The sequence below is a fragment of the Rattus norvegicus genome, chromosome 1 (genome assembly GCF_021556685.1).
Source record: "Rattus norvegicus strain SHRSP/BbbUtx chromosome 1, alternate assembly SHRSP_T2T, whole genome shotgun sequence".
Classification (NCBI taxonomy): Eukaryota; Metazoa; Chordata; class Mammalia; order Rodentia; family Muridae; genus Rattus; species Rattus norvegicus.
In genome coordinates this window covers 8,715,001-8,739,522 of record NC_141534.1, presented here as the reverse complement: position 1 = coordinate 8,739,522, position 24,522 = coordinate 8,715,001, and the positions used below count along the sequence as shown (strand labels likewise).

Below are 24,522 nucleotides of genomic sequence, written 5' to 3'. Positions count from 1 at the left end.
GCAGTCCTCAATTTGAAATCGTTTTTATATTTATCATTTATGTGTATCTGTGAGTAAATGTGAACAGGCGCGCATGTGCCACCTCGTTTAAGTGGTGAGCATTGGTCATGGGAGGAGACAGTTCTCTCTTCCTAATGTGAAAGGTTTTGAACAGGGAAATCAGTGCAAAGCTTTCTCTATGTAGCTGAGGCAGTAGGTTACGGGGTCAGGCTATAGGGACAGAGGGAAAGAAGGACTTCCAGTTTAGTGGAACTGAGCAGGGCAGTACAGCACAGTCAATAACACTGTGAGAACATTTGGGATGGTCCCTCCTTTTGAATAATAAACAAAAGTGTTCTAGAGAAAGAGCTGGAGAGCCCTGCAGACCTCTCTGCTTTTCTTCTGAGCTCTGACAGAAACACAGAGTACCTTGACTGTTCCATGACCTGGCCAGCTGCACGTTTTTGTTTTTTTTCCCCTGTAGACTTGAACCTAGGATGGAGCCTTGAACATTTCCAGGCACTGATAAAGCTGTGTAGGTTAGTTCCCAGCGGACGGAAATATGAAAATCTGTTGCTCAACCATAGAAACTTGTCATGGCTCTGAACCACATTTCCTAAATCCGCATATGGACTTTGAACTGATCCCCCTGGTGTTTACTGCTCCTTTCTTTGGAATCTCAACTGACCTCATCTCCAAATGGTTTGGCAAATCCGTTTGAAGAATTCCCTTGCCATCCCTCTTGGGGTGACTCCAGCCTAGGATGCAGAATGCTAAAATGTAAGGAACAACGAGGGGAGGGGAGCCTTTTAGACAGGAAGGAAAGAGCCCATCTCGCCCAGGTGCTTTTGGGACCTACGAACAGCTTGACGGGGCTGGGATATGAAGAGTAGTTGGCAGAATAACAGGATGTTAAGATGAGATGGAGCCTCAGGAACAATCCAAGAGTTTGACTTCAGCCTGATGCCAGAATGTAGACACGGTATCTAGGGAGGAGACTTGATGAGTGTTCGAAATGAACTGCGTAATAAATTGGGTAATGAAACTATACATATGGAAATTTAGAAGGGAAAAACAACGGAATATGCTGGTTGATTTCACTGAGAGGCAGCAAAAAAAAAAAAAAAATGTGGGGAAGAGTATGACCTTCCTAAAGTAGGCTCAACATTTCACATACATTGGTACCTTGGGTCAGTAACTTCAATTCTCTGAATGTCAGTCAAACATTTCAGTATTATCTCACTGGGCCTGTGAAAGGAATTAGATGGCCTAATGAGTAGAAACACTTGGCTGTATGTTGGTGTTTACCTTACAGCAATAAATGTGTAAAATATACATATCATTAACAATATGGTTTGGAAACCCAGGTCATGCCTCAAATGTTCCACCTGGCCCTTCTGTTTGCTATGAAAAGCCTCATATTTGATACCTTGGTCTTTGGTGTTTCTAATGTTGACACAAAACATCTCTCTCTCTCTCTCATCTCAGAGGGAAAAAAGAGTTCACCCTTATACCAAATGTGAGTTCCATATCCAGGACCAGATTCAAATTGTCCTGATTAACTATGGAAGTGGAATTGGACACGTGAACTTCTCTTAATTATTTTCCTTTAAAGAAGTATATCTCTAACCCCAGCACTCCAGAGGCAGAGATAGGTTGATCTTTGTGAGTTCAAGGCCAGACTGTTTTACACAGTAAGTTCCTAGACAGCCAGAGAGCTACGTAGTGAGAGCCGGTCAAAAAACACACACACACAAAAGAAGAAGAGAAAAAAGAAAAAAGAAAGATAGAAAAGAAAAAAGAAAGAAAGAGAAAAAGAAAGAAGAAAAGGAAGGCCTTTAGCCTGGCATGTTGGCACACACACACACACACACACACACACACACAAAGAAGAATGAGGAGGAGGAGTAGGAGGAGTAGGAGAAGGAGAAGGAGAAGAAGAGGAGGAAGAGGAGGAGGAGGAGGAGGAGGAGGAGGAGGAGGAGTAAGGTCTTCAGCCATTTAGCCTGGCGTGTTTGCCCACATCGGTAATCCCAGCCCTTGGGAGGCAAAGGCAGGACGATCTCTTAGTTTAAGGACAACCTGGTCAAAAGAATGCTAGCTGACAGCATTCTTAGCTTTGGGATTGGTGGAAACAGTGATCTGCAAGAAGGTATGTCAAATGTTTTATCTAATAGGCAAAAGGTTGCTAGGTCAGACACAGAGGAGGACAATGAGTTAGCTGCTAAGGGGGGTACTGAATATAGGCCAACATATTTTGGTTGTGTGTCTGCAACATTCCAACCTTTCCACAATCATGAAGTTCCAGTTAGTCGTTTAGAATCTTCAAAACGAGTATGGCTTTTTCTTCTGGGAACTTAGATTTGCAGCGAAAATGATCATAACGGCACCTAATAGCAACTCTCACAGAGTCCTAGTGGGGAAATAGGTCATTCGGGTAGAATGCCAGATCATTAATTCACATACACAAATATGTATTGGGTGTGGGTACCAAGAACTAAATCTAGTAGTAAATAAAATGGACTGAAATGGAACCAGCACTTCCCTCATGAATCTTACTTTCAAGTAACAAATAAAAATGGCTAATTAATGTAAAGATAAATTAAACAATATATCTGCTTTACGAAGCATTTTCTCATGACAAATTGCGTGGTCCTGACCTAAAACATTGCCATTGTTTTTCTTGTAGAAAAAGAACATTAGCCCACAAACATTTACAGTGATAATATTTGACTATAATTATAGAGACATTCCAACAGAACTCAGACATTGGGGAAAACAAAAACAAAAACAAAAAACACTAGCAACTTTCTCTCCACTTGGGGAGGAGAAAGCAAACATCTACTGACAGAATGTTGAATTATTTCATCACTCTTTTCTCCGAGATCTGATGGAACCCTTCCTAAGCAATTACACTTAAAATCTGATTTGCTTAAGGTACCGCAAAATACGTGAGCAAAAACATGGGGGATGGAGATGTGCTCATAGAACACTTGGTGGGGCGTTCACCCAGCATGCAGGAAGCTCTGGCTGGGTTCGATCTTCAGCATCATATAAATAGAACATGCCCGTCACTAGTGAAGTGCAGTTCAAGTTGGACAAGAGGCTGGGCTACATAAAACAAACAACAACAACAAAAAAACCACCTTCAGTTTATTGGTTTTCATCTTAAAAAATAAGCAGTCATCAGAGATTCAGAATACATTACGTCAAATGCCCCTAAAACCAAGAGTCGTAGGGTCTGTGATAAGATACTGCTGGGAATTGTTGATCAAAAGATGTAAAATGAAGACTCTGGAGATGTTAGGCTCTGCCTATTAGAGTTCCGCCTTGGTTGAACATAAGCAACTGATTTCCCTTAGGTCAAGAAGTCAGGGAAGTGACTACTTTCCTTCCATGAACCTGCACAGGCTTGGTCTTGTTTTTATTTGTTTTTGTCTTGTTTGTTCTCAGTTAAGAATAGGTGTGGAATATCTTCAGTGATAACGTTACATTCATCAGCCCGGTGTAGGGACGGGACATTTGCCTTCAGGTAGAACTCCAGTTAGGTAGGCTACTCCCAACCTGCACCGACTCCAGCCAGAAAAGCCCCGCCCACTGAGAGAGAGAGTCCTGCTAGCCCCACCTCCCGGAAGTTCCCGGGAACGTTCCTTCACCGCGGGCTCACGCAACTTCCGGCTGCAGTCTAGCGGCTCCTCGGCGATTGGCTCTTTGCCATGCCATCGTGTGACGTGCTGTCCTAGACCTGTCTACCCACGTGTAGAGCTGCCGGGAGGTACCGGCGAGTCGCGGTTCGGCTTTCGCGGTTCCGGAAAGGGAGTCCCTGCCTCATCATGGTGAGAAAACCGCGGTGCTCCGGGAGGGAGCCGGCGGGTTCCGGTTATGTCTGTTCGCCGCTCCCTGCGGTTGGCTTAGGCCACTGGCCGCGCGGCTTGGTGCCCCGAAACCAGTCACTATCCCGGCACCAGTCACCTTCGTCACCCCGGGTGCACTTCGGAAGGAGAAAGATGGTTTCCCTTTTGCAAAATCCCGGGCGTTTACGGTCCTGACGGCTTAGGTTAACTCCGTCCCTGTGATACAAGCCCCGCCCCCTGCTTCCGGGGTCCACTTCAGCCACCTGGTTAGCATCTCGGTTTCCAGACCCAGAGTTGAAGAACACCTAAGAATGTGGAGTAAATAGTCTAAACCTTGCTTGTCTGTTAGATGAAGTGTCGGCCAACTTTTCGGGGACCTTCTCAGAGCACCCACTACAAAAGACTTTAGGCATTTGAACTTAACCCTGTTTGACTTTCCTTCACTAAGGTCATTTGTCCTTACTCATTTGCTTGTTAAGAACGGAGAGCCTCTTAGACTGTCCCACTGCCATATTCCCAACACCTTTGAACAAGTGTCTCAGAGTAGGTAGGGTACCTAGCCAGTGTTTGGTGGAGAAGGTAAATATGGATCCTTCAGGAGGCAGGGACTGCTGTCTGGCTTAGATGTGCAAATTCGACATATCTGTTCACCCTTCACATGCTTACTAAATATTCCTCTGGCAGTAGAATTGCCCACTTTAGCGGCCCTTCCTGATTATTTTGTAGCCTCACAGAAAGAAAAAGCCCTTTATAGAGAAGAAGAAAGCTGTGTCTTTTCACCTGGTCCACCGGAGCCAGAGAGACCCCTTGGCAGCAGATGAAACCGCACCGCAGAGAGTTCTGGTGCCTACACAAAAGGTAGGTCCTGTCCTGTGGCCACTAAGTTTTTAGGTGAATAGTAGTTTTGTAGTCCTGAAAAGTGGAACCCAGGGGACTTAGGCGTGTCAGGCAAGCACTTTACCCCTGAACTATATGCCCCCAGAGTTTAATAATGAGTTGATACTCTCAGAAGTTGGTCCTCTTAAAAAAAAAAAAAAAAAAAAAAAACTGAGCCGTGACTTGGTTTCCAATCTTTGCGCTGATGTTTGATGTTGTGTATTTGTCTTGATTGACAGGATAAAGCATCTAGGCTGTCTGTGGTGGTGTGCTCCATCTCTTGCTTTCTCTTGGGGTTCTGCTGTGTTACAGTAGTCTTCCATTTGTATTCCTGCCCCGAGTCACTCATCTCACGAAACACAAAGCATTTGAGCCCATGAATTAGCTTCGGACGTCCCAAAGGGGCCTTGAAGAAGCTGGTTTATGCTAGCGTTACGCTTGTTGAAGATGGCTCATATAAAGGTCTTGGGGGACGCTAGAAAGATGGGTCAGTGTTTTAAGCACTTGCTGCTCTTGCAGAGGACCCAGGTTCAGTTCCCAGCATCCGTCTGTACAGTCACAACCATCTGTAACATCTGCTGGAGGGGGATCTGATACTCCAGTCTGTCCTAGCCACACATGTAGTCCAAACACTCATTTAAAAATGTAAGACGTGTTTTAAGGATTGGGGGGGGGGGGGGCATTGGCCTGCACTTAGCTTTTCCTTAAAGCCACCCCTTACACCACTGAAAAGCTTTCTTTGGGTCTAAGTACAAGAAACTATGCTTACTGTCAAAGTCTCCAGATTGTTTCTCATAATCCTCCAGTGACATTTTTTGAGTGTGTGCTACTTATATTTCTCACCTGGAGTTGTCATGCAGAACTGCCTGGTTGAGAGAGCTGTTCTCGTTCTTGTCATGTGGATGTGCTCCTGTTTCACTTGGTCTTTGAAACAAGGTCGTCTGCATTTTTCAGGCCTGTCTTATAACTGTGGGTTCTGATGGTCTGCCTCAGCCTGGCTTGTTGTCATTTCATTATAATTTTATGTAGCGCTCTGGTTTGGACTCTCCGTAGTTTGGGTATTTATCAAGAATTAGTGATTCCCGTCGGCCAGTATTCACGTGCTGTCTACCTCCTGAAAGTTACACGGATCCTGACTCGTGGCAGGACAACTGATGCCATCTTGTTGTCCAAGGTAAATGATGAGGAAAGACGAGCAGAGCAGAGGAAGTACGGCGTGTTCTTCGATGATGACTACGACTACTTGCAACACCTGAGGGAGCCATCCGGCCCCGCAGAGCTTATTCCCAGCTCCACCCCCAGCACCTACTCCAGCCGTGGGGAAGAAGACACCTCGGTGTTCCCGGTAAGCTTTAAATGTAAAACCGTGCAACACCGAGGAGACACCTCGTTTCCAAGTCAGTACCTTTGGGGCGGTAAATGGTGTTGGTGTGAAGAGCGTAGTCTCTGCCTACTGTTACAGACGCGTGTATATCTGCACCATTGGGTATGGGCCACTTCTCCAGGAGCTGTTAGCAAGATTAACAGCCTTCTGTCAGGTTCAGAGCTTGGCCTCATGGCAGGCAGCATTTTCCATAGAAGAAAAACAGAGGACATTCTGTATCCTGATGCTGTTTTGTGATCATAAACAGTCGAGGGTGTGGAGTTTTTAGATCTGTGACACCTTTGTGAACACTGCAAGGGAGCCTTAGAGAGCAGCACGCACAGGTGGTAATGGAGTAATTTAATCCCCTCAGCAGGGCTGCAGGCCGTTTTACTGCCTTCACCCTTTAAACACAAACAGGCGCACTCACTTGTGCCTGGTGCTGCTCGTGGAGATCCCCCTGGTGCCTGCTGACGTTGAGGAGGCCCCTTAGGCACACCAGCTTGGCCTTTCATTTTACTACCTGGCACTTAAAAAAGGAAAGACATTTATAGGGATTTTCAACAAAAGAGGAGCGATGGAAGATCTCTTCTGAGGAAAGATATGACTTAGCTCTTCCAGAGCAAAGCTCACTGCTGAGGAAATAGAAGAGCCAGGCTTCTGGGTGTGTCCGAGGAGAGGCGCAGCTGACCAGTTCATTTCTCTTGTAACCACAGGACTGAGTTGCCTTTGTCCCCAGTATAGTAGGGTACTCACCACTCTACCTTTTATGCCCCACTGAGGGAGAAGAGGGCCTCCTGCCCAGCTGCTCTCTCTTTCCTAAGAAGAAAAGTTTTAGTAAGGTCACAGCACTGTTCAACATGGTGAACGGTGTTCTCTACCACACAGAGAAAGGCTAGCTTTTAGTCTTTAGTTCATTTTGAGTAAGAGTAATCACTTTTCTTAACAGAATAAAGCTAAGTGGGCAGTTCATTTGTGCTCATATAGACAATTATTTATACAGATCAAATCATTTAAAAACAGGCCTGATGCACATCCTGAAGGTGCCATGTTGGAACCCAGTATACAGTAACCTAGAACGAAACGGCTTAGGCGGAATTTATTTTGCTTTGTAAAAATCCGGCTTCCAACGCTTGTTTGATTTGGGGGAAGGACTGAGTACCGCACAGTAAAGGACTGTGAGGCCACGGGAGCAGCGGTGTAGACGTGCCTGCCGGAGCCTGCCTTACCTTTCACAGGACAGCACAGTTACTGCTGGGAGAGGAGAGCGGAAAACTAAACATATCAGGGTCAGAATTGTCCTTTATTTGATCATGTGACTACTTTTCAAGGCTTGATAAAAAAATCCCATAGGCAAATTTACTAAACCCCTCCTTAGTCTCAGAATTTTAAGAAGAATCACTATAACCTCTAAAAAATCTTTAAAAAAAAAAATGTTTTAACCATCCTTTTTTTAATACTTTTTTTGTTGGTTAGATCAAGATATTGGATATTCTCCATTCAAAGTAACAGAAAACCCCACTTCAGACTTGATTTAAAAATACTAAATGGTTGCACACCTTTAATCCCAGCATCCAGGAAGCAGAGGCAAGGGGCTGGCTGAGTTGAGAACAGTCTGGTCTACGTGCAGACTTCCTGGCCAGCAAGGCTGCGTAGGACGTCCCTGCTTTAAGTAAATACATAAAGATGTCTTTTCCTGCATCCTCACCTTGTGTGTGGGGATTACAGACTTGCGCCATCATGACTGCTTATCACAGTCTTCACAGAATTACTAGTGCAGGCCCAGTGGGTAAGGACTCTTGTCAAACTTACTGCCTAAACTCAATCCACAGAGCCCCATGTAAAACTGGAAAGAGAGCCAACTCCATAAGTTGTCCTGGCCTACACAGACTCCACAGTGATGGTGACGATGACCATGATATGGGGGTGGACAGTAGTAGACGGGGCCACACAGGTGTGTGTGTTGATAGGTGAACTGTACGGCATGGGAATACTGTCTCCATAAAGGTCTTTGGGCTTGTTTGTTTGTTTTAATATTTTGATTTTAGCCAGGAATGGTAGTGCACGCCTTTAATCCTAGCACTTGGGAGGCAGAGACAGGCAGATCTCCGAGTTCCAGGCCAGCTCAGAGTACATGAGTCCCTGGTTGGTTGGTTTGTTTGTTTGTTGTTTTGAAATGACTTTACAGTGGAAGAAGAAAACTCGTTACCCCATAGTTACGCCACTGGGAATATCGTTTTACATGTCGTAACAGCTTGTGTGTGCACTGCAGCTGTGAGCTTCTGTGCCCTTGTGTCTCAGAAGGAGGTTTCCAGCGTCCTCTTTCATCCTTCCTCAGGAGGCTCTCTCTTTGTGTGTCCCAGGACAACCTGGAAATCTGACTCTTTGTCCTCAGCTTCCCAAAAGCTGGAAGTCCAGGCCCATCAGCACTGCCCTGCTACAGTGCTCGGTTTGTGGCCAGTGAGGGCAGCTGTCTTGAGTTCTTCTGCATAGACACAGCATTTGTGTCCACCCTCACATACTAGCTGATGGAGGAGAGGAAGTGAAAGCTAGCGGGTCAGTCAGAGTGTATGTATTAAGTAGATTGCATATTAAGATTGGACAGCGAAGGGTTACACACGAGGAAGGTATCAGGATGGTTTTCACAGGAACTGAGCTGACCAGCAAACGTGGAAGAACATTTCGTCAGGACAGACTTACGGTGCTGTTTTGGATCACAGTGACAGGCTTGTGTGTGCTCACTAAGTTGTTTTGACTTATTACATTACAGTGAGGAACTAGGCTGGGCTCCTGTGGTCTCTTGCCAAGTAACAGACATTTGGATTCCTAGAGTAGGCTTGGATCTTAAGGAGCCTTGAAAAGTTGGGACTTGTTAAGAGTGCGGGAAGGTCACATCTGGCAGAGATGAGAAGACTGAATTAGGACTAACGGGGCAGCTCCGCAGTGACTTCATTAACACTGTAGGGTGTTGCCCAAAGGAAAGGAATGGAGTCACGGTGCATGAGAGTTCAGAGGGACATAGTGACAGGCACTTTGTGACCTCCTTTAGAGGTAAGACAACTGGTTCTAATAGAGGCCATGCCATTGCTGGACCTGTGGGATGTCACCTCCAATGTAAGAGGAAAAAACTGCATTAGTTTTGAGACTCCGGGCAGGTAGAGTTGTGAAGTGTGGGTTAAATGTGCAATCTCCTTAGTGACTGATTCAAGGCATGTAACTTTTCGATTTTTGAGCTTTTTCTTTATTTTCACTGAAACAGCTTGGAGATTAAGTGAAGTAGTGTGTGAAAGGGTCCTGGAAGGGTGGTGCTGGCGTGTTGAGATTTACTGGCACACAGGTGAGAGACCTGAGGATGTACCAGCTTCCTGAGGCTGGGAACACATTGCCCCAGACAGTGGTTTACGGTGGACAGTCGGGTCTGCAGGCCAGAAGTCTGAAACCAAGCTCTTGGCAGACTCAGTTCCTTCTTGAGGACTTGAGGAGATCCTGCCGCTCATTTGACTCTGGGCTTCCAGCAGTCTGTAGAGCCCTAGATGGTGGTGCCTCTCTCCGTCTCTCTCTGTCTTCACATCGCATTCTCTCCTTTATGTGAGGCCAAGCCAACCACTGAACTCATGTTCAAGGTCAGGGGAATACGCATGGTTGTGCTCTTCTTACTGACGGAGAGACCTAAGGTAAGGTGGTCACACAGGAGAGACTGACTTCACTGACCCACTGACCCACTGACTTCAGAGCACACTGCTTTCAGCCTCTTCCTCCATTAGTGAGGACAGAGCACTGGTCAACTGATGAGGTTCGCCCGCTGTCAGCCTCAGTGTTCTAGCGAAGAGTGAATTGAAGTATTTCCTCTGGAGTGAACCGTAGCAAGCCTACTTAGGTGTGGTCACAGCCTGCGGCTAGCTGGCTGGACAGCTAGCTGGCTGGACGTGAAGTTTGAAAGCATGGTTTCCAGTCTAGTACAGTGGCTGAGCAATGTTCTCTAAGTAAGCCTAACAGCTGTGTGGTTTCCTCCTCAAGAGCACGGGGATTAAGTTGCCTTCATCAGTGTTTGCGTCAGAGTTTGAAGAAGATGTTGGACTGTTAAACAAAGCAGCTCCAGTTTCAGGTGAGTTTAACATTTCTAAAATTTTACTTTATTGTTGGAAAGTTTCATACATGAGTACTGCATTTGCATGATCTCTACCCCACATTTCACTTCCCCTGCCTCCCTACTGCCTCTCCAATTCATGATGTTGGTTCTTCAGTTACTGTGGCATGTATGCATGTGTATGAACACAGCCTGCTGGGACCAGTTCATGCTGTCCATGTGTGCATGTTTGGGCTTAGTTAGCTGTGGAAGGTTGTCTCAGAAGGCTGGTTATCCCTCTCTCCAAGGCTGTCAGTTGTAGCTTTTGATCTGGGGTGGGGCCTTGTGAAACTCCTCCATCACCACCCATGTTGGGAAGTCAGCTGGTGCTCTCTATGTATGGGTCTTATTTAGGTGACAATATGGTTAGGATTCCATGGGTACAGCTCGTGCTGTATAGACCTTACCTTTGACCTCTGGCCCTTAAAAATCTTCCCAACCAATTTTCTTGATGTTTCTTAGCCCTAGTGTGGAGGTTGTGTTAGATTTCCCAGTTGGGTCTGGCTACTCCACAGTCAGTTGTCTCTGCATTTAGAGCAGTTGTGGCTTTCGGTGTTCATTTCTTCTCTACTGCGATGAGAGACTTCTTTGTAAAGGGTGGGAGCCACACCTATCTGTAGATAGAAGAACAGTTATTTAGAATACAGTTGGGAATGACACTGATGTAGGAGTGTGGCAGAAGTAGGGTCCATGACCTTACCACTCACTATACCTCTGTCGGTAGCTGGCTAGGTTTACATGAATCTTCTCCTAGTTCAGTGTGTCTTACCGTCCCTGAATTCCTGGGTAGACCTTGCTGTGCTGGGCATTGTTGTGGCTGTGGTTCATAGTGGCTCATTTGTTAAAGGCTAAGGCTCACAGGCGGAAGAAAGAATTTCATTTCTTTAAGTTTTCATTTCAGTAAAATTTGTGTTTGCAAAAAGAAACACAACGATACAGGATTTTTCCATCCACAGTAAAGAGTTGAAACAATTGAGCTAAGTCTAGAATCCGGATAATGGAACAGGAAGAGGAAGTGAGTGTGGTCATCAGATTCTTAGGTGTACTTCATTCCTAGGTACAGGTCTCACTTGGAGAAGAACGTGGAAATCTAGAAAGGGAAGTTCATGTGCTCTCTTACGAAGATAATGTGGTTATCAGTATTCCTTATAATTTTGAACAATAGTATGTCTTTGGAAGAAATTTATTTTGTGATTCACTCAAGATAAACTGAGGCTTCTTTAAAGATAACTTTGAGTGCCGCCATTGTAGTAGTTTAAAACAAAGGTCCACAGAAGCAGTTTTTAATATTTTTTCCTAAGTTAACCAGCACTTGCTTTTGTCATGTTGTTTCATTGATTTATTCTCGAGTGGCCAGTGTGGAGTGTTCAGGTAAACGGAGGTAAAGCCTAGGCCTAGTCTGAGGGATCGATGTCTGTTGGGAAGATACCAACTGGGACATTATAGTTGTGGCACAGGAGAATAAATGTAAGGGGCACCAGAGAACAGCAACGCTGATTTCTTTGTGGTCGTTCAGGAAGAGCTCTGTGAGTGAGTGACCAAGCTCTGAGCATGCTGGCAAGTGTCCTCCTCACCTGAACCCAGTTGCTTTCTGAAGTAGAAGGCAGGTGGAAGGAGGAGGAAGAGGCCGGGAAAAAAGATGCTCTGGACAGCAGACTGACTATGTGCAACACCAAGAGAAGGTCAACTACTGTGCACTGTATGCATTTCAGCATGCCAGATGGTTGTGCAAGGACGAATAAAGCGTGCGCTGGGCAGGGGGGCAGGGGCGCAGAGCAGACCTCACTGGCAGCCATGTCAAAGGAAAGCATTCTCCTGAGTTCATTTCATTAAATAGACTTACGCAGCTATAATAATAATAGTCGGAGTTTGTGAACATGTACAAAGTCACCAAATATTCATTTCTAATAAATGAAATTGAAGCCTGGATTCTTTCTGCAGGTGAAAATTTAGGAGTTCTGCTCAAAAGACAGTTTAGTAGTGTGGATGCATGACGGAAGTGTTTTTACTAGGAAACATTGAAGAAGGATGGTTTTTATTCTGACTTCCTAAACTGGACTTAGGTTTTTGCATCCTTCTCTTGTCTGCAGTATTTAAGTAGGTGTGAATATACACAGTGAACGGAGTGGCTTCCTCATTCCCAGAGGGAGTCAGATCTGGGGCCTCCCGTTTTGTGTTCTTTGTAGCAGTGTGGCCTAGTTGGGTGTCCGACTCAGTGAAGCCAAGGTTAACTTGAACTCAGTTTCTCTTTTCCTTTCAGGACCTCGACTAGATTTCGATCCAGACATTGTTGCAGCTCTTGATGATGATTTTGACTTTGATGACCCAGAAAACCTCCTTGAAGATGACTTTATTCTTCAGGCCAGCAAGCCGACAGGAGGAGAGGGGATGGACATGCTGTATGTGTGGGGCTTACCAAGTGTGTCTGTGTGTGTGTGGGGGGGGGGGGTTAACCATGCTCCTAACCACGGAGGAAGACAGTTTCATAGTCAAGACATCTGCATTAGTGTGAAAAATAGATTTGAACATACTGTGTCAGTCAGCGGAGCTGAGACCCCAGAGTCCTGGTGGCTGGTGGCTTTTCCCACCGTGCCAGGCCAGGCTAGCACCACCTCAAGTCCCATTCCCTGGAGCCTTCCAGAAGTAGCTCCCGATTTTGTGTAAAGTTACTGTGTCCTGTTGGTTTTTAAGTTCTTTTGTAAGGCACCTTATGACCTGTTGGCTTTAGGGAGTCTGACGGAGACGATGGCAATGAGTGGGAAGACATGGACGAGGACGGGAGCGATGGCTGTGGCTCTACAGGCCCTCTGTCAGATGGAGGTGACATATCTGCCCCCGGCTCCCCTCGGGAAGCCATGAAAAAGCACCTGTTTTGGGAAGAGGAAACCAAAAGCCGTTTCACAGAGTACTCCATGACCTCCTCAGTCATGAGGAGAAATGAACAGCTTACTCTACATGATGAGAGGTTTGAGAAGGTGAGGCCCCTGAGAAATGTCCCTGGGCACTTTCTCCCCGTGCAGGAGAGACGGTAGAGCCAAAGTTAAACCTTTCAGGATTAGAAACTGCCTGTGGCGTCAACACAGAGCAGAGCTACACCCTGGTCTGGAAAGACATATTAGGTCCCAAGAGCCGAACATCTGACATCTGGTTTGCTGTTCTGATTTTGCATTGACCATAATCTGCAAAATTTCCTAAGAGTTGGCAGGCTTAGCATAATTGCATTTACTTTTTTTTTCTTTAGTTCTTTAGGTATAATTAATACTAAAAACAAAGTAGAGAGTGAGGGACTGCCAAAGGTCGGAGGGGACAGATTTGCGCTGCTCTGCCAGGCCAGCTCTTCGTCCATTCTGTCCTGCAGCTCTTACTACCTCTGACAGCATCTCTGATGTGCTTATTTACGTCCTTGTCCACTGTTACAGTACACGCGTCTCTGATGGGTCAGGGGAGAGATGATTTCTCTAGGGAACATCCAGAGTCCTAAAGTGTCGTGTCTGGCACGCAGTAGGTCTTGTGTGAGCAGGTGAGGGAATGCTTCACTCAAGGTACATAAAGTCTGTGAGCTCTCGGCCTGCTGCCCTGTCACAGAAGTGTTAGCTTCCCGCTTTCCTGCCCAGCTGTTAAGCACACACACTCATCAGGAGGTGCAGGAGTTCAGGTAAAGCACAGCAGTATTAGCAGCATATAAGTCTTCCTGCCCTTGTCAGAGGTGCTTCCTCCCCGCTGATACATTAGTGGTAGGTGCGAGCTTTTAGTAGTGCTGAAATACCGTGTAGAGGAAGAACATAGTGACTTGTTTCTCATGGCGTATTCTTGGTTGTTTGCATTCAAGTTTTATGAACAGTATGATGACGTTGAAATTGGAGCTCTGGATAATGCGGAGTTGGAAGGCACCATTCAAGTGGACAGCAGTCGGCTGCAGGAGGTTCTGAACGACTACTACAAGGAGAAGGCAGAGAAGTACGTCAGCCGCTGTCCTTAGCTGCTGGGTTTTCCCATTCTCAGTCACTGTGGTGGAGAAGGCTCCACACAGTCAGAGATCAGGGTACAGTAACAGATTATCAGAGATCAGGGTACAGTAACAGATTATCAGAGATCAGGGTACAGTAACTGAGATTATGGTGGGAAATTAGTATGAAGAGATGCTGGAGCTGGAAACAACGTGGTGCTTCTAGCCTCATGTTGAAGAATCACAACTTAAAAATGTCTGGTTCTTCTTTTTTCTGAAATGGTGGGTGTTCCCAGAAGAACAGTTATGGCTAGTAGATAAGCTTTTCTTCAGTTGATTACCAGAGCTTACCAGTGAAGTATTTGCTCGGTCAGCATCTGCATCAAAGGGACTCTTATCTGAGAGAAGCTGATGAGGTATTAAAATCTGCTCGCAAGTCTTGGTCCATGAGACACTGCGGCAGGCAGTTTCCACAGCACGAAAGGGGCCATAGGCTTTAAGTGAATTCTGCGCATACTTTAGAGAGATAGACGAGCAGCTGGTGTTCGTCTTAGGGAGTCTGCCATCTTGTGTAATGCGTAACCTTGTACAGATGCAGCTAGATTTGATGTGCCTATCAGCAGAGCAAATGTGCAGAGTCCCTGGGAGGAGAGTGCAGCAGCCCAGGTCTACAGACATGTAGGGAACACGGCAGGCACGGACTAGGAATTAAAGTTTTCTAGCTGTTTGACTGACATGGAATTTGATGTTTTCTTTATCCTGTTTCATTTTATAAAATGTATGTAAAAAGCTGTGTAAAGTTGAATACTCTTGAGCCTTTTGAGGATCAAGATCTGGCAGCAAATGAGCTCGATGAGTCTGAGAAGGAAGAGACCGTTACTGTGGTTCTCGAGGAAGCCAGAGAGAAGTGGGACTGTGAATCCATCTGCAGTAAGTATGTTATCGTGCAGTCCCGCAGCTGCCAGCAGGACCACAGTGATTACAGTGATGGTGGGAAGGTGGACGTGCTGCAGTAGAGGCTAAATTTTGAGAGAACTTGTGAGAAAGAGTATGATTGCTCCTCTTAGTTATAAATTAGTTCAAAACGGTTTTTCAGAGAGGCTCTGGGTGTGCGTTTTACTGTGAAAACACAAGCGTGGGACATAGAATGACCAGTAGGCGCCTTGACGATCTTACAGTGCTTAAGTGACTGACGAATTGTCTTCCTTTTCAAGGTACATACTCCAATTTATACAACCACCCTCAGCTCATCAAGTATGAACCAAAAGTAAGTAGCGGTACCCGGGAGCTTCCAGTTTCAGAGCTGAAGAGGTGGCTGGGTTAGGGTTACTTCCTGCTCTTCAGAGGACACACGCACATCTGGTGACTCCAGCTGAAAAGGACCTGATGTCCTCTCTGACCTCCATGACGCCCTTCATGTGGCATCCACTCACGTAGACATACACATACAAATATAAGTTTATCATTAATGACCTTTCTCACCGGAACTATCCCTCTGTGGCTGGCAGTGCTAGTAGGAAAAGCACCAGGCGTGTGTCATTAGTGAGCTGTTCTGAGTAGGAGTGGGAATGACTAGTGCTGTGTTACCTGTTTCAGCCCAAACAGATCCACCTGTCCTCTAAGACGGGGATACCTCTCCATGTCCTACCTAAGAAAGGCCTCACAGCAAAGCAGGTCGAACGGATGCAGATGATCAACAGCAGTGATCTGCCCAAGGTGTCCACCCAGCCCCGTCTCAAAACTGAGAGCAAAGAGGATAAAAAAGCCAGAAAGCAGGCCATAAAGGAGGAGCGGAAGGTAGCTCTGCCTGATGAGGGCCTTGCAGGGAGCTATTGGGAGGGTGTGGTGGAAGGGTGTGTGTGTGTGTGTGTGTGCGTGCGCGTGTGCGTGCGCGCGTGTGTGTGTGTATGTGTGTGTATGTGTGTGTGTGTGCGCGTGTGTGTATGTGTGTGTCTGTATAAATGTGTGAGTAACCTGAGGATCCTCTGGTACAGGAACGAAGAGTTGAAAAGAAAGCTAACAAGCTAGCATTCAAACTGGAGAAAAGAAGGCAAGAAAAGGAGCTGCTGAACTTGAAGAAAAACGTTGAAGGTCTAAAACTGTAGATGTGGGACATTCATAAGTTTTATTTCCGTGTCAGCAGTCTTCGTTATGCTCCAGAATTAACAGGATCTAAAGAGGGGTGAGCTTCTCCCTGCTGTTTTTCTATGCAAATAGCTGAGATAAATAGAGTATTTGTATTTTCATACAGGCAAGGTTCTCTTGTCAGCTATCATCTTGTAAATACTATAATGTTGTAAGTTTAATATTATACGCTTATATTTCTTCTGAAATAAATGACTTCATGAAAGTCAAATGTTTGGATAAATTAAAGGAAAATGTCTTCATAACATAACGGAATTGGTGTGCTCATTTATTTGTATGGTTGTCAGAGTCGTTGTTCGCAGATGTTCTCAGATATTTCTTTGAAACCTCTCCACGCCTTCCTGGAAATTCCATGGTTTAATTTGCAGTCTGAGAGAAGTGATCTGGTTAAGCTCAGTTTTGAAATGCTGAGTTTACTCTCAGTGGTGAGAAGAGTGTTTCTGACAAGATTCCACGGTAAGAGGCTGATTTTCCCGTGTACACAAAGCCACCCTTTCAGAAGGACTGGAGATGAGCTCTGCAGTTGCCATGGTTGGGATTTCCTGCCCTGAGAGCAGATGGCTTTTTCCCTTTGGGATTTAGGAACAGCATAACTGGAGCAATCAAGAATTCTTACTTCACTGTAACCTAGAAAGTCTCTCTTTCCAACACTGTCTAATGTTTGGAACCATCCACTGTTTATTAAAATACATACTCAACAGTTTCCAGGTTTTGATGAGATGTTCTTGCTCTCACATCTAGAGGCTGATTCAAGGTTTAGGCAGTGACTCCATCATAATAATCATTATTTGGTAAACTGTGACTTCTACGTGGTCATCTGCCCCTGAGCAGTGGGGACCGTGTTGGTCAGGGAGAGGGATGGAATGGCTGAGGCACAGCTGGTTGTGTCAGGTGAGCGACATTTGATACCTGGATTTAGAAGTGCCAGCCCGCTGTTAGTTTAGTGTCTTTTCCAAAGCTGATAAGTGTCATCTTGTTGTAAGTTCTATTCATGTAAATCTAAATTACTGTATTTCTTCTAGAGTTCTGAACAGTAATAGCTTAATTCTATCTTATAAACAACCAAAAACAAAGCAGCATAGTTGTCATTGAGGAAGTGTGGGGATTGGAGTGTCTTGATGCCAACATGCAGAGGCAGAGTTAGTCGTGGTTTTATGTGAACACTTGGACTGTGACTCCTCACTGGATGGGTCATCTGTCACGTTGACCGTCTCCAAAGCACCAAGAGCCGAGGGCACACGGTGTCATCACGGTCTGGGCCTAGTCAAACTGATCTATTTTGAAAAATCAGAAAACGCAGCTGAGCCCCAAGTCTTTAGAAACGAAGGCCAATTAATATAACATAAAGGTGGAAATTATGCTGTGGAGGACAGGTTTGTGGTGACTTGAGTGGATTTCCTAATGTTTTGTTCTCCCTGCGCACCCCAGACCTGAAACCTCACACAGTCAAACACTCAGTTCTTCGTCCTCTAGAAACTGTTGAAAACCAAACCCTCGAGCTCTGCGTTGAACAATAGGAGCTCGTGGAAGTCGGATTCTGCCTTCAAGAAGTCCTTGGTTGGAGACAGATTTGTGCTGCTGTCACTTTGCTAAGCACCACCTGTGAGGAGGACCTGGGTACTCCCTGTCTTCCTCGACGTTGGCTCCCCTGTCACCTTGACATCCTTCAGAGCACATGTCTAAAAAGCTGCCCGCCTCCCTGGCACTTCCTCTTCCTGTGTTGGGTTCTCTGTATCACCAACATACGGGACAACTGGTTTCTCAGGCTCCTCTCTCTGGAGAAAAGCTGGAGAGCAAAAACTTGCTTTACCACTACCGTCCTGCCTGGGCTAGCAGCTGGGATTTGGTAGACAGTCTTACTGGCGTATGGATGGGTGGGTGGGTCCAGGCTGGGACACTTTAGAAAAGGATGACTTAAACTTGAGGTTGTACAGTGATAGAGTCACAAGGGTTCGTAAGGAGAAAGGATCCCAAGTCGGCATCATGAAATTTTTCACTTATCACTATGGGATGCATAGATGCACGTGCCATGGTGGAAGTCAAAGGACAGCATTGTGGAGCTTCTCTCCTTCCTCCTTTAAGTGGGTTCCAGGAATTGAACTCAGGTCGTGGATCTTTTATATTAAGCATTTTTTTTTGTCTTTGTATTTATGAACATTAGTGTTTTGCCTGCATGTCTGTCTGTGTGAGGGTATCACAATCCCTGGAATGGGAGTTACCCTTGTGAGCTGCCCTGTGGGTGCTGGGAATTAAACCCACGTCCTCTGGAAGAGCAACCAACATTCTGAACCACTGAGCTATCTCCCCATCCCTGAGTAAACACTTTTACTCGCTGAGCCATGTCACTGGCTCTGCCTACTACATTTTAGTCTTGTCGGAGCATTCTCCTAGATTGATTCCAAAGCTTTCTAATTAGACACGTTGGTAGTATTATAAGTGTGTGCGTCTTTGCTGCTGGACCCGTTTGTGCATGCTGTCTCAGTGCACTGTATAGCTATGATAGTATCCACAGCCTGCATTGTGATGTCATGGCATCCCATCAGTTGAGAGTAGCTCTGATCCCCAACCCCTGACCACATATTCAATGTTATTTGTGTTTTTATGTGTTGACAGGGATTCCTTAATATGCCTGTTTGACCTAGTTAGAGGCAGAAGATGAAGATTCCAGTGCTTTGGAAGTTAGTTGTGAAACTTGTGTTGAAATCTGTAATATACAAACGCATTCCTGTTGTGCAAATAACAGAACACAGAAGCCAGCGGCCTCTGGATCGATTCTAAATCTGTCTTTCCCCTACTCATTTCTAAAACTGCCTAACTCATTACACTAAACCATAGCCCTTTTCCTTTAAACCGTTTATTTATATGGGACCCCTAAACACAGCTTCCTCCTGCAGAGACAGCATTTGTGACACTTAGTTGTGATGTTTTAGAGATGACCTAAACAGACCCTTGGTGTGACTTCAGCTTCCAGAATGTGCACCTGTGTGCAGATGTCATCGAGCAAGGCACCGAGTGACTCCTGGAAGCCCTCACTGGGCATTGGAGGAGTTCTGCTTACAAGCTGCATGCTTGGCTTGTATTTCTGGATCTGAGCTCACCAAGACCTACTTCCAGCTCAGTGTCACCACCGAACTAAAGAACTAGCCTGAAGTGGCTCTGACTTTTAAACTAGTGATAACCTGTTTGTAAAGACAGAAAGAAGGGAAGGAGGAAAGAAAGTGCAGAGACCCAACTAATGTGAATCACTTTCATTCTTACCATTCAGACAGATGTAGTTACTGTGTGTTTCTTTTTATAAGTAAATAAATAAAATCTATCAACATGCTATTCACAAATCTTTTTGGTTGGTTGGTTTCAGGGGTTTGGGGGGCGGTGTTATAGTTTGTGGGTGTTTTTGTTTAGTGTTATTTTTCTAGGCAGGATTTCTCTGTGTATCCCTGGCTGTCCTAGAACTTGCTCTGTAAACCAGGGTGGCTATGAACTCTGCCTTTTCAGTGCTGGGGTTAAAGGTGTTTACTACCACACCCAGCTGCTTGTGCTCTTCTGAGTTTCTGTCGTCCAGGTCGAAGTTGGACTCAAGACAGTCCTGCTTCCTAAGTGTGGACGTTACAAACATGAGCCATTGCGCCCAGCTTCGTACGTTATTTTTAATAAGTATATTAAATTAAACCTCACTCATCAGTCAGCAAGCCATATCTGGGAAGGGCCACATAGTATGCTTTGCATGTCGTGTGTCCTCGCAAGTGCAGATGTACAAAAGCAACAGTAGGTGCACATAAATGACTCTGGGGGCAGCTCCCTTCACACTCGGTTTTCTTTTCTTTTCTTTTTTTTTTTTTTTTTTTTTTTTTTTTTTGGTTCTTTTTTTCAGAGCTGGGGACCGAACCCAGGGCCTTGCGCTTCCTAGGTAAGCGCTCTACCACTGAGCTAAATCCCCAACCCCTCCTTCCGCCATCTTATATCCAACTTCCTTACCCACCAGCCATTCCTTCCACTTGAGAATCTAGTGTTCTCCATCCCTGTCATTTTGGCTTTGGACAGTTGATGTTCTACAAACGGAGTCAATGTAGCACGTAACTTGGCTTTATCTCACCGAGCACTGAGATCCTTCTAGGCTGGTGCCTGGATCAATAGTTCTGTTCTATGTGGTGTTCTGAGGAATGGGTACACCTTTTACCCAGTGGAGGGCGTTTTGCTTGTTTTAAAGTGTTCTTCTAAGGTTATAGCAGTCAAATCTTACATTTGAGTCAGCACAGAGTGGCTGCCACGACAGACCTTGAACTTTATGTGTAACACAGTCGTTAAGGCTGACAGATACCCTCTTCATTCCTCGTAGACAAGCTTCCAGCTCGAATGTCATTCAGAGTGGAGCGGTTCCCTCCATATCCAAGCTTTGAATCAGATCATATCTGTTATTTTTAATTCTTTGAGTTCATTAAAATACACTTATTTAAACCAAAGATCTTCTGGCGGTTTGCAGATTAGCAGGGGCACCATAAAAGCCTGCAGTTGAAACGTTTGTCTTAATCCTTGTAGAGACAGAGACTTGGTTCAAATCTCAGGGCTACCCCATGTAATCTGTGGACTGTGAGAAGTCACTTAGTCTTCAGCCTCCATTTTCTCTGTTGAAATGACACCAGCCCTGTCTTGCAAGGTTACCGTGAAAAGCCCATGAAAGAACCTACAAAAGACATCAAGAGAAAAGGAGAGAACCAAATAAATATGATTATAACATAAATAACACCATCACCTTCAGTACTGTTGGAGAGAAATGACAGTTTTAAAATTGAATAGTATTTATTAACAAGACCATGGGGAGTGGCAGTGGGGGGGACGGAACTGCAGAGAATCTTATTTTTAAGACATGGTTTTGCTGACAGCCGGACAGGAGGGAGAGTATTTCTGCGGGCTGAGGTGGAATGACCTATGCTGAGAACACAACACCAATTAACAGACCTGTGAAGAGATCGTTTAAATCAACAACGGCTGTACAGCCCGCCATCTGCTTCCTGTTAAGCAGACCTCCCCCTTTTTTTCCCCGCATGGTTCCCCTGTTGGCTTCCATGGCCCCGTGTTCTGCTTCTCCTGGCTTATCACCATCATTTTCTTGGCCTTAAGTGGAAGTTTCCCCAAGGATCCTCTCTCCACTGTTTTTTCCACGACTTCTTCCCTGGCGGTGTTCTGCTTTACCTCATCCCCCAGAACCTACATCTGCGTCCCTCACCCCGGCCTCCCTCATCTCCATCCTGCTGGCTGGACAACTCTGTGGAACTCAGGATTTCCAAGAGTGGGGTCCTTTTTCTTCCTAAGATGGGTTGTTTTCCAACTCCCTAGTTCTAGCCACAGCCCCACGGTCTCCTCAGGCCTCCTGCCTGTAAACTTTACATTGTCCCCAAACATTCAGGTTTCTCTCTCTTCCCCATCCTCAGCCCCAAAACTCAAGTCACCTTGGAGAATCTGCAATACATTCTCTCCATCCCATTGACAGACGCCCGTCTATCGTCATATATGTCCTGTGAGTCCTCCACGGGTCTGTGCAGGGTCCCTTGAGAACTTGCATGTCTCTGTGGCTCCCTTTGTTTGCAGACTAAAAGCCATATTTTTATTCCAGAATGGAACCCCTAGGTTTAGACTTAAAACTGAAAAAGAATAAATAAATCTTTATATACACAAATTCCCACAAAGCAAAAAGAAGTGCTAAAATGGGAGCTCTTAGACATCCATAATGTTTTGGTTTTCTCTAACTTCTTTTTTTTTTTTTTTTGTCTTCAAACTTAGTAACACATCTTCCCATTTGCTGCCATTTTTCTATGTTAGAGATATGAACGAGTGCTTTTCAGTATATGTAATTATTGCTTGCAAGACTTTTAGTCCTGTGGTAGAAATTCAATTTTTATTAGACTTATATCTTCAAGCAACACTTAATTTTTCCTTATTTTTAAAGTGTGTGGCTGCATGTGTGAACACACGTGCGCAAACACACATGCACACGCACACGCGCACACACACACACACACACACACTTGTGCATGCATGTGTTGGAGAGGCCAGATATTGATGTCAGGTGTCTTAATTGTTCTTTATGTCATTTTTTGACACAGGCCCTCTCACTTGAAGCTGGATCTCAGTGATGGTCCAGGGTAGCTGGCCAGTGAGAGCCCAGGATCTACCTAACTCCCCTCCAGTGTTGGGGTTGCATGCGTAGGTAGACCACCATGCCAGCATTTATCTAAGTGCTGGGAATCCACACTCAGGTGTTCATCCTTGTACAGCAAGCAACATTACCCACTGAGCCACCTCTCCAACCCCTTATAGAGCAGCTTCCTTTGTCTAGAGAAGACATGGACCAGTTTTCCTTGAGACATCACTGACAGTCTATCTTCAGCCTAAGCAGAATCCTGAAGACATTTCCATCAGATAATTTGTGACTGTACGCTAATATATTAACTCCGTCTTTATGTCTAATGCATAGCTCTCAGCACCTCATTTTCCTACTAAAGCAAACAATTACACTCTGCTCGCCTCTAGCTTGTGCCGTTTACTTGTTTGGTTAGGTGAGATGTTTACATTAAAAGAGAACTCGTGGGATTACAGAGGAGGAGAGGAGGAGGAGGAGGAGGAGGAGAAGGAGGGGAAGGAGGGGAAGGAGGGTGAAGGGGAGGGGGAGGAGGGGGAGGAGGGAGAGGAAGAGGAAGCAGGTGGTGGGGATGGACAACTGTGATGCTGTCAGGAGACTGAGGTCACCTGCAGTCACTCGTCTCTCCTCAGCCAAGCAGTTCCATGAAACTTAACATAATGTGCTCTTGAATCTCCTGCAGATGGCAATCAGAAGTTATTTCCCTGTGAAGTCTGTGGGAGATGCTTTGCAACAGATGTTCTGGTAAACATAAAGACGTTTTGTAGATGTGTTTCGTTGGAATTAAATGAACTGTCAAGTCAGTGAGGAGGCAACGGTGCCAAGATTAAAGACAGATGTGGAGGGGGTTGGGAAGAGAGGTCCGGAGCCCATGGCCTGCCAGGCCGGGAGGACACTGAGGCAGGCTGAGAGTGCCACATTCTAAAGCGACCCTATTAACCGTGCTTTCCCTGAAAGCACGCCAGATGGAACGGTCTTGGCACAGGCAATTATCCCTTGAGAGATTTTGGCTCTTCCGCCTTTTCTTTAAGCATCAAAAATTCAAATTTCAAGGCCAAAACACCAGGGAAATTAGCTGGTCGAGAGGAATGAGCATTGAATGTCAGGCATCTGGAAACTTGGCTCGTAGCTGCAAATTTGTCACTAATTCTGACAAGTCCTGCAACCTTTCTGTTTTCTGCCTTGCCACATACACGGATCTCTGGTTTCAAGGAGGTTTCATACCACTTGAACATATAATGCATGGATACAAGCCTGCTCCAAGACCTAATTTTCCAGATACAAACTAACTGCATATCAGGTTTCCAGGCTTTAAGGTTGAATAAAAATGTGGATTATTTCAAGCATGACGGATGGGAGGGGGTCCAAACAGATGGTACAACACTGCAAAGAGGTGACCAAGAAAGATGAATTTTTAAAAAGAAAGTCTTAATATGATAATGGTATCGTGGGAATGATATGAGGTTTTAAAAGGTAAGGGACCTCCAAAGTGAGGTTGTAGATATTGTTTTTCTGAGAAATTTTAGAAACCATCTGTTCCTCCGGATAACCTATGCGTTAGAGCTGCTGACACCGGTGGAGCTCTCCCAGGCCTGTTGCAGCCCAGCATCTACCAGTATCTTCCAGTGCACTGTTACCTTGCCAACTAGGAGCTGCACCCCAAAGAGATATTGAGACCTAGGTGTGGCCCTTGGCTAGGGATCAGTAAATGTCAAGTGTACATTGCTTACTCCCGAGTCTCACGCTTAAGCCTGTCTGTAGGCTGTACAGAGCGCTTGATCAGGAGATCTGATAACCTCTCCTGTAGTTCAACATGGGTGACTTGTAGGAGGGCAGATTTTTGACAGAAGCTGCATTTGGGGGATTGAAGGAAAGCAACTTTGCAAGTGTTGTTGTTGTGGAAGAGGGCAAAGGTGTAGACTGTGTCTTAAAGACACAGAAAGCAACGGCATTCGTTTGCATTCTTTCTCTGTGGTGAATTGAGCACGCTGACCAAAAGCAATTTGAGGAAGAAAAGGTTTTCTTTGGCTTGGAGTTCCAGACAGATAGAGCCCATCCCGGCCAAAAGTAGGGAAGGCATAGCAACCGGAGCGGGAA

General features: G+C 45.5%; 3 protein-coding genes across 4 annotated transcripts in view; 2 read left to right on the top strand and 1 right to left on the bottom strand.

The window, feature by feature from the left end:
- Positions 1-3,794: 3,794 nt before the first annotated feature.
- On the top strand, positions 3,795-16,534 carry Ltv1 (LTV1 ribosome biogenesis factor). Its single transcript, NM_001014157.1, is given in 11 exon segments — positions 3,795-3,815; positions 4,560-4,691; positions 5,884-6,054; positions 10,090-10,177; positions 12,459-12,597; positions 12,927-13,173; positions 14,028-14,155; positions 14,935-15,074; positions 15,359-15,411; positions 15,741-15,941; positions 16,139-16,534. Coding segments are annotated over 11 exon segments (1,413 nt in total). The 5' UTR covers positions 3,795-3,812; the 3' UTR covers positions 16,250-16,534.
- A 531-nt stretch (positions 16,535-17,065) lies between these two features.
- Zc2hc1b (zinc finger, C2HC-type containing 1B) overlaps positions 17,066-24,522 on the top strand; it is a 37,698-nt gene continuing 30,241 nt past the window's right edge. Inside the window, exons 1-2 of one of the 2 annotated variants that reach the window (XM_087649789.1) lie at positions 17,066-17,180; positions 23,108-23,169. In XM_087649789.1, the coding sequence (XP_087505915.1) occupies positions 17,153-17,180; positions 23,108-23,169 (90 nt within the window). In that variant the 5' untranslated portion in view covers positions 17,066-17,152. 2 annotated transcript variants of the gene reach the window in all.
- Positions 20,106-24,522, bottom strand: part of LOC148006834 (uncharacterized) — a 17,725-nt gene continuing 13,308 nt past the window's right edge. Inside the window, exon 3 of the mRNA XM_087596225.1 lies at positions 20,106-20,970. The gene's annotated coding sequence lies outside the window, so the exon portion shown is untranslated. The remainder of the gene's footprint in view (positions 20,971-24,522) is intronic.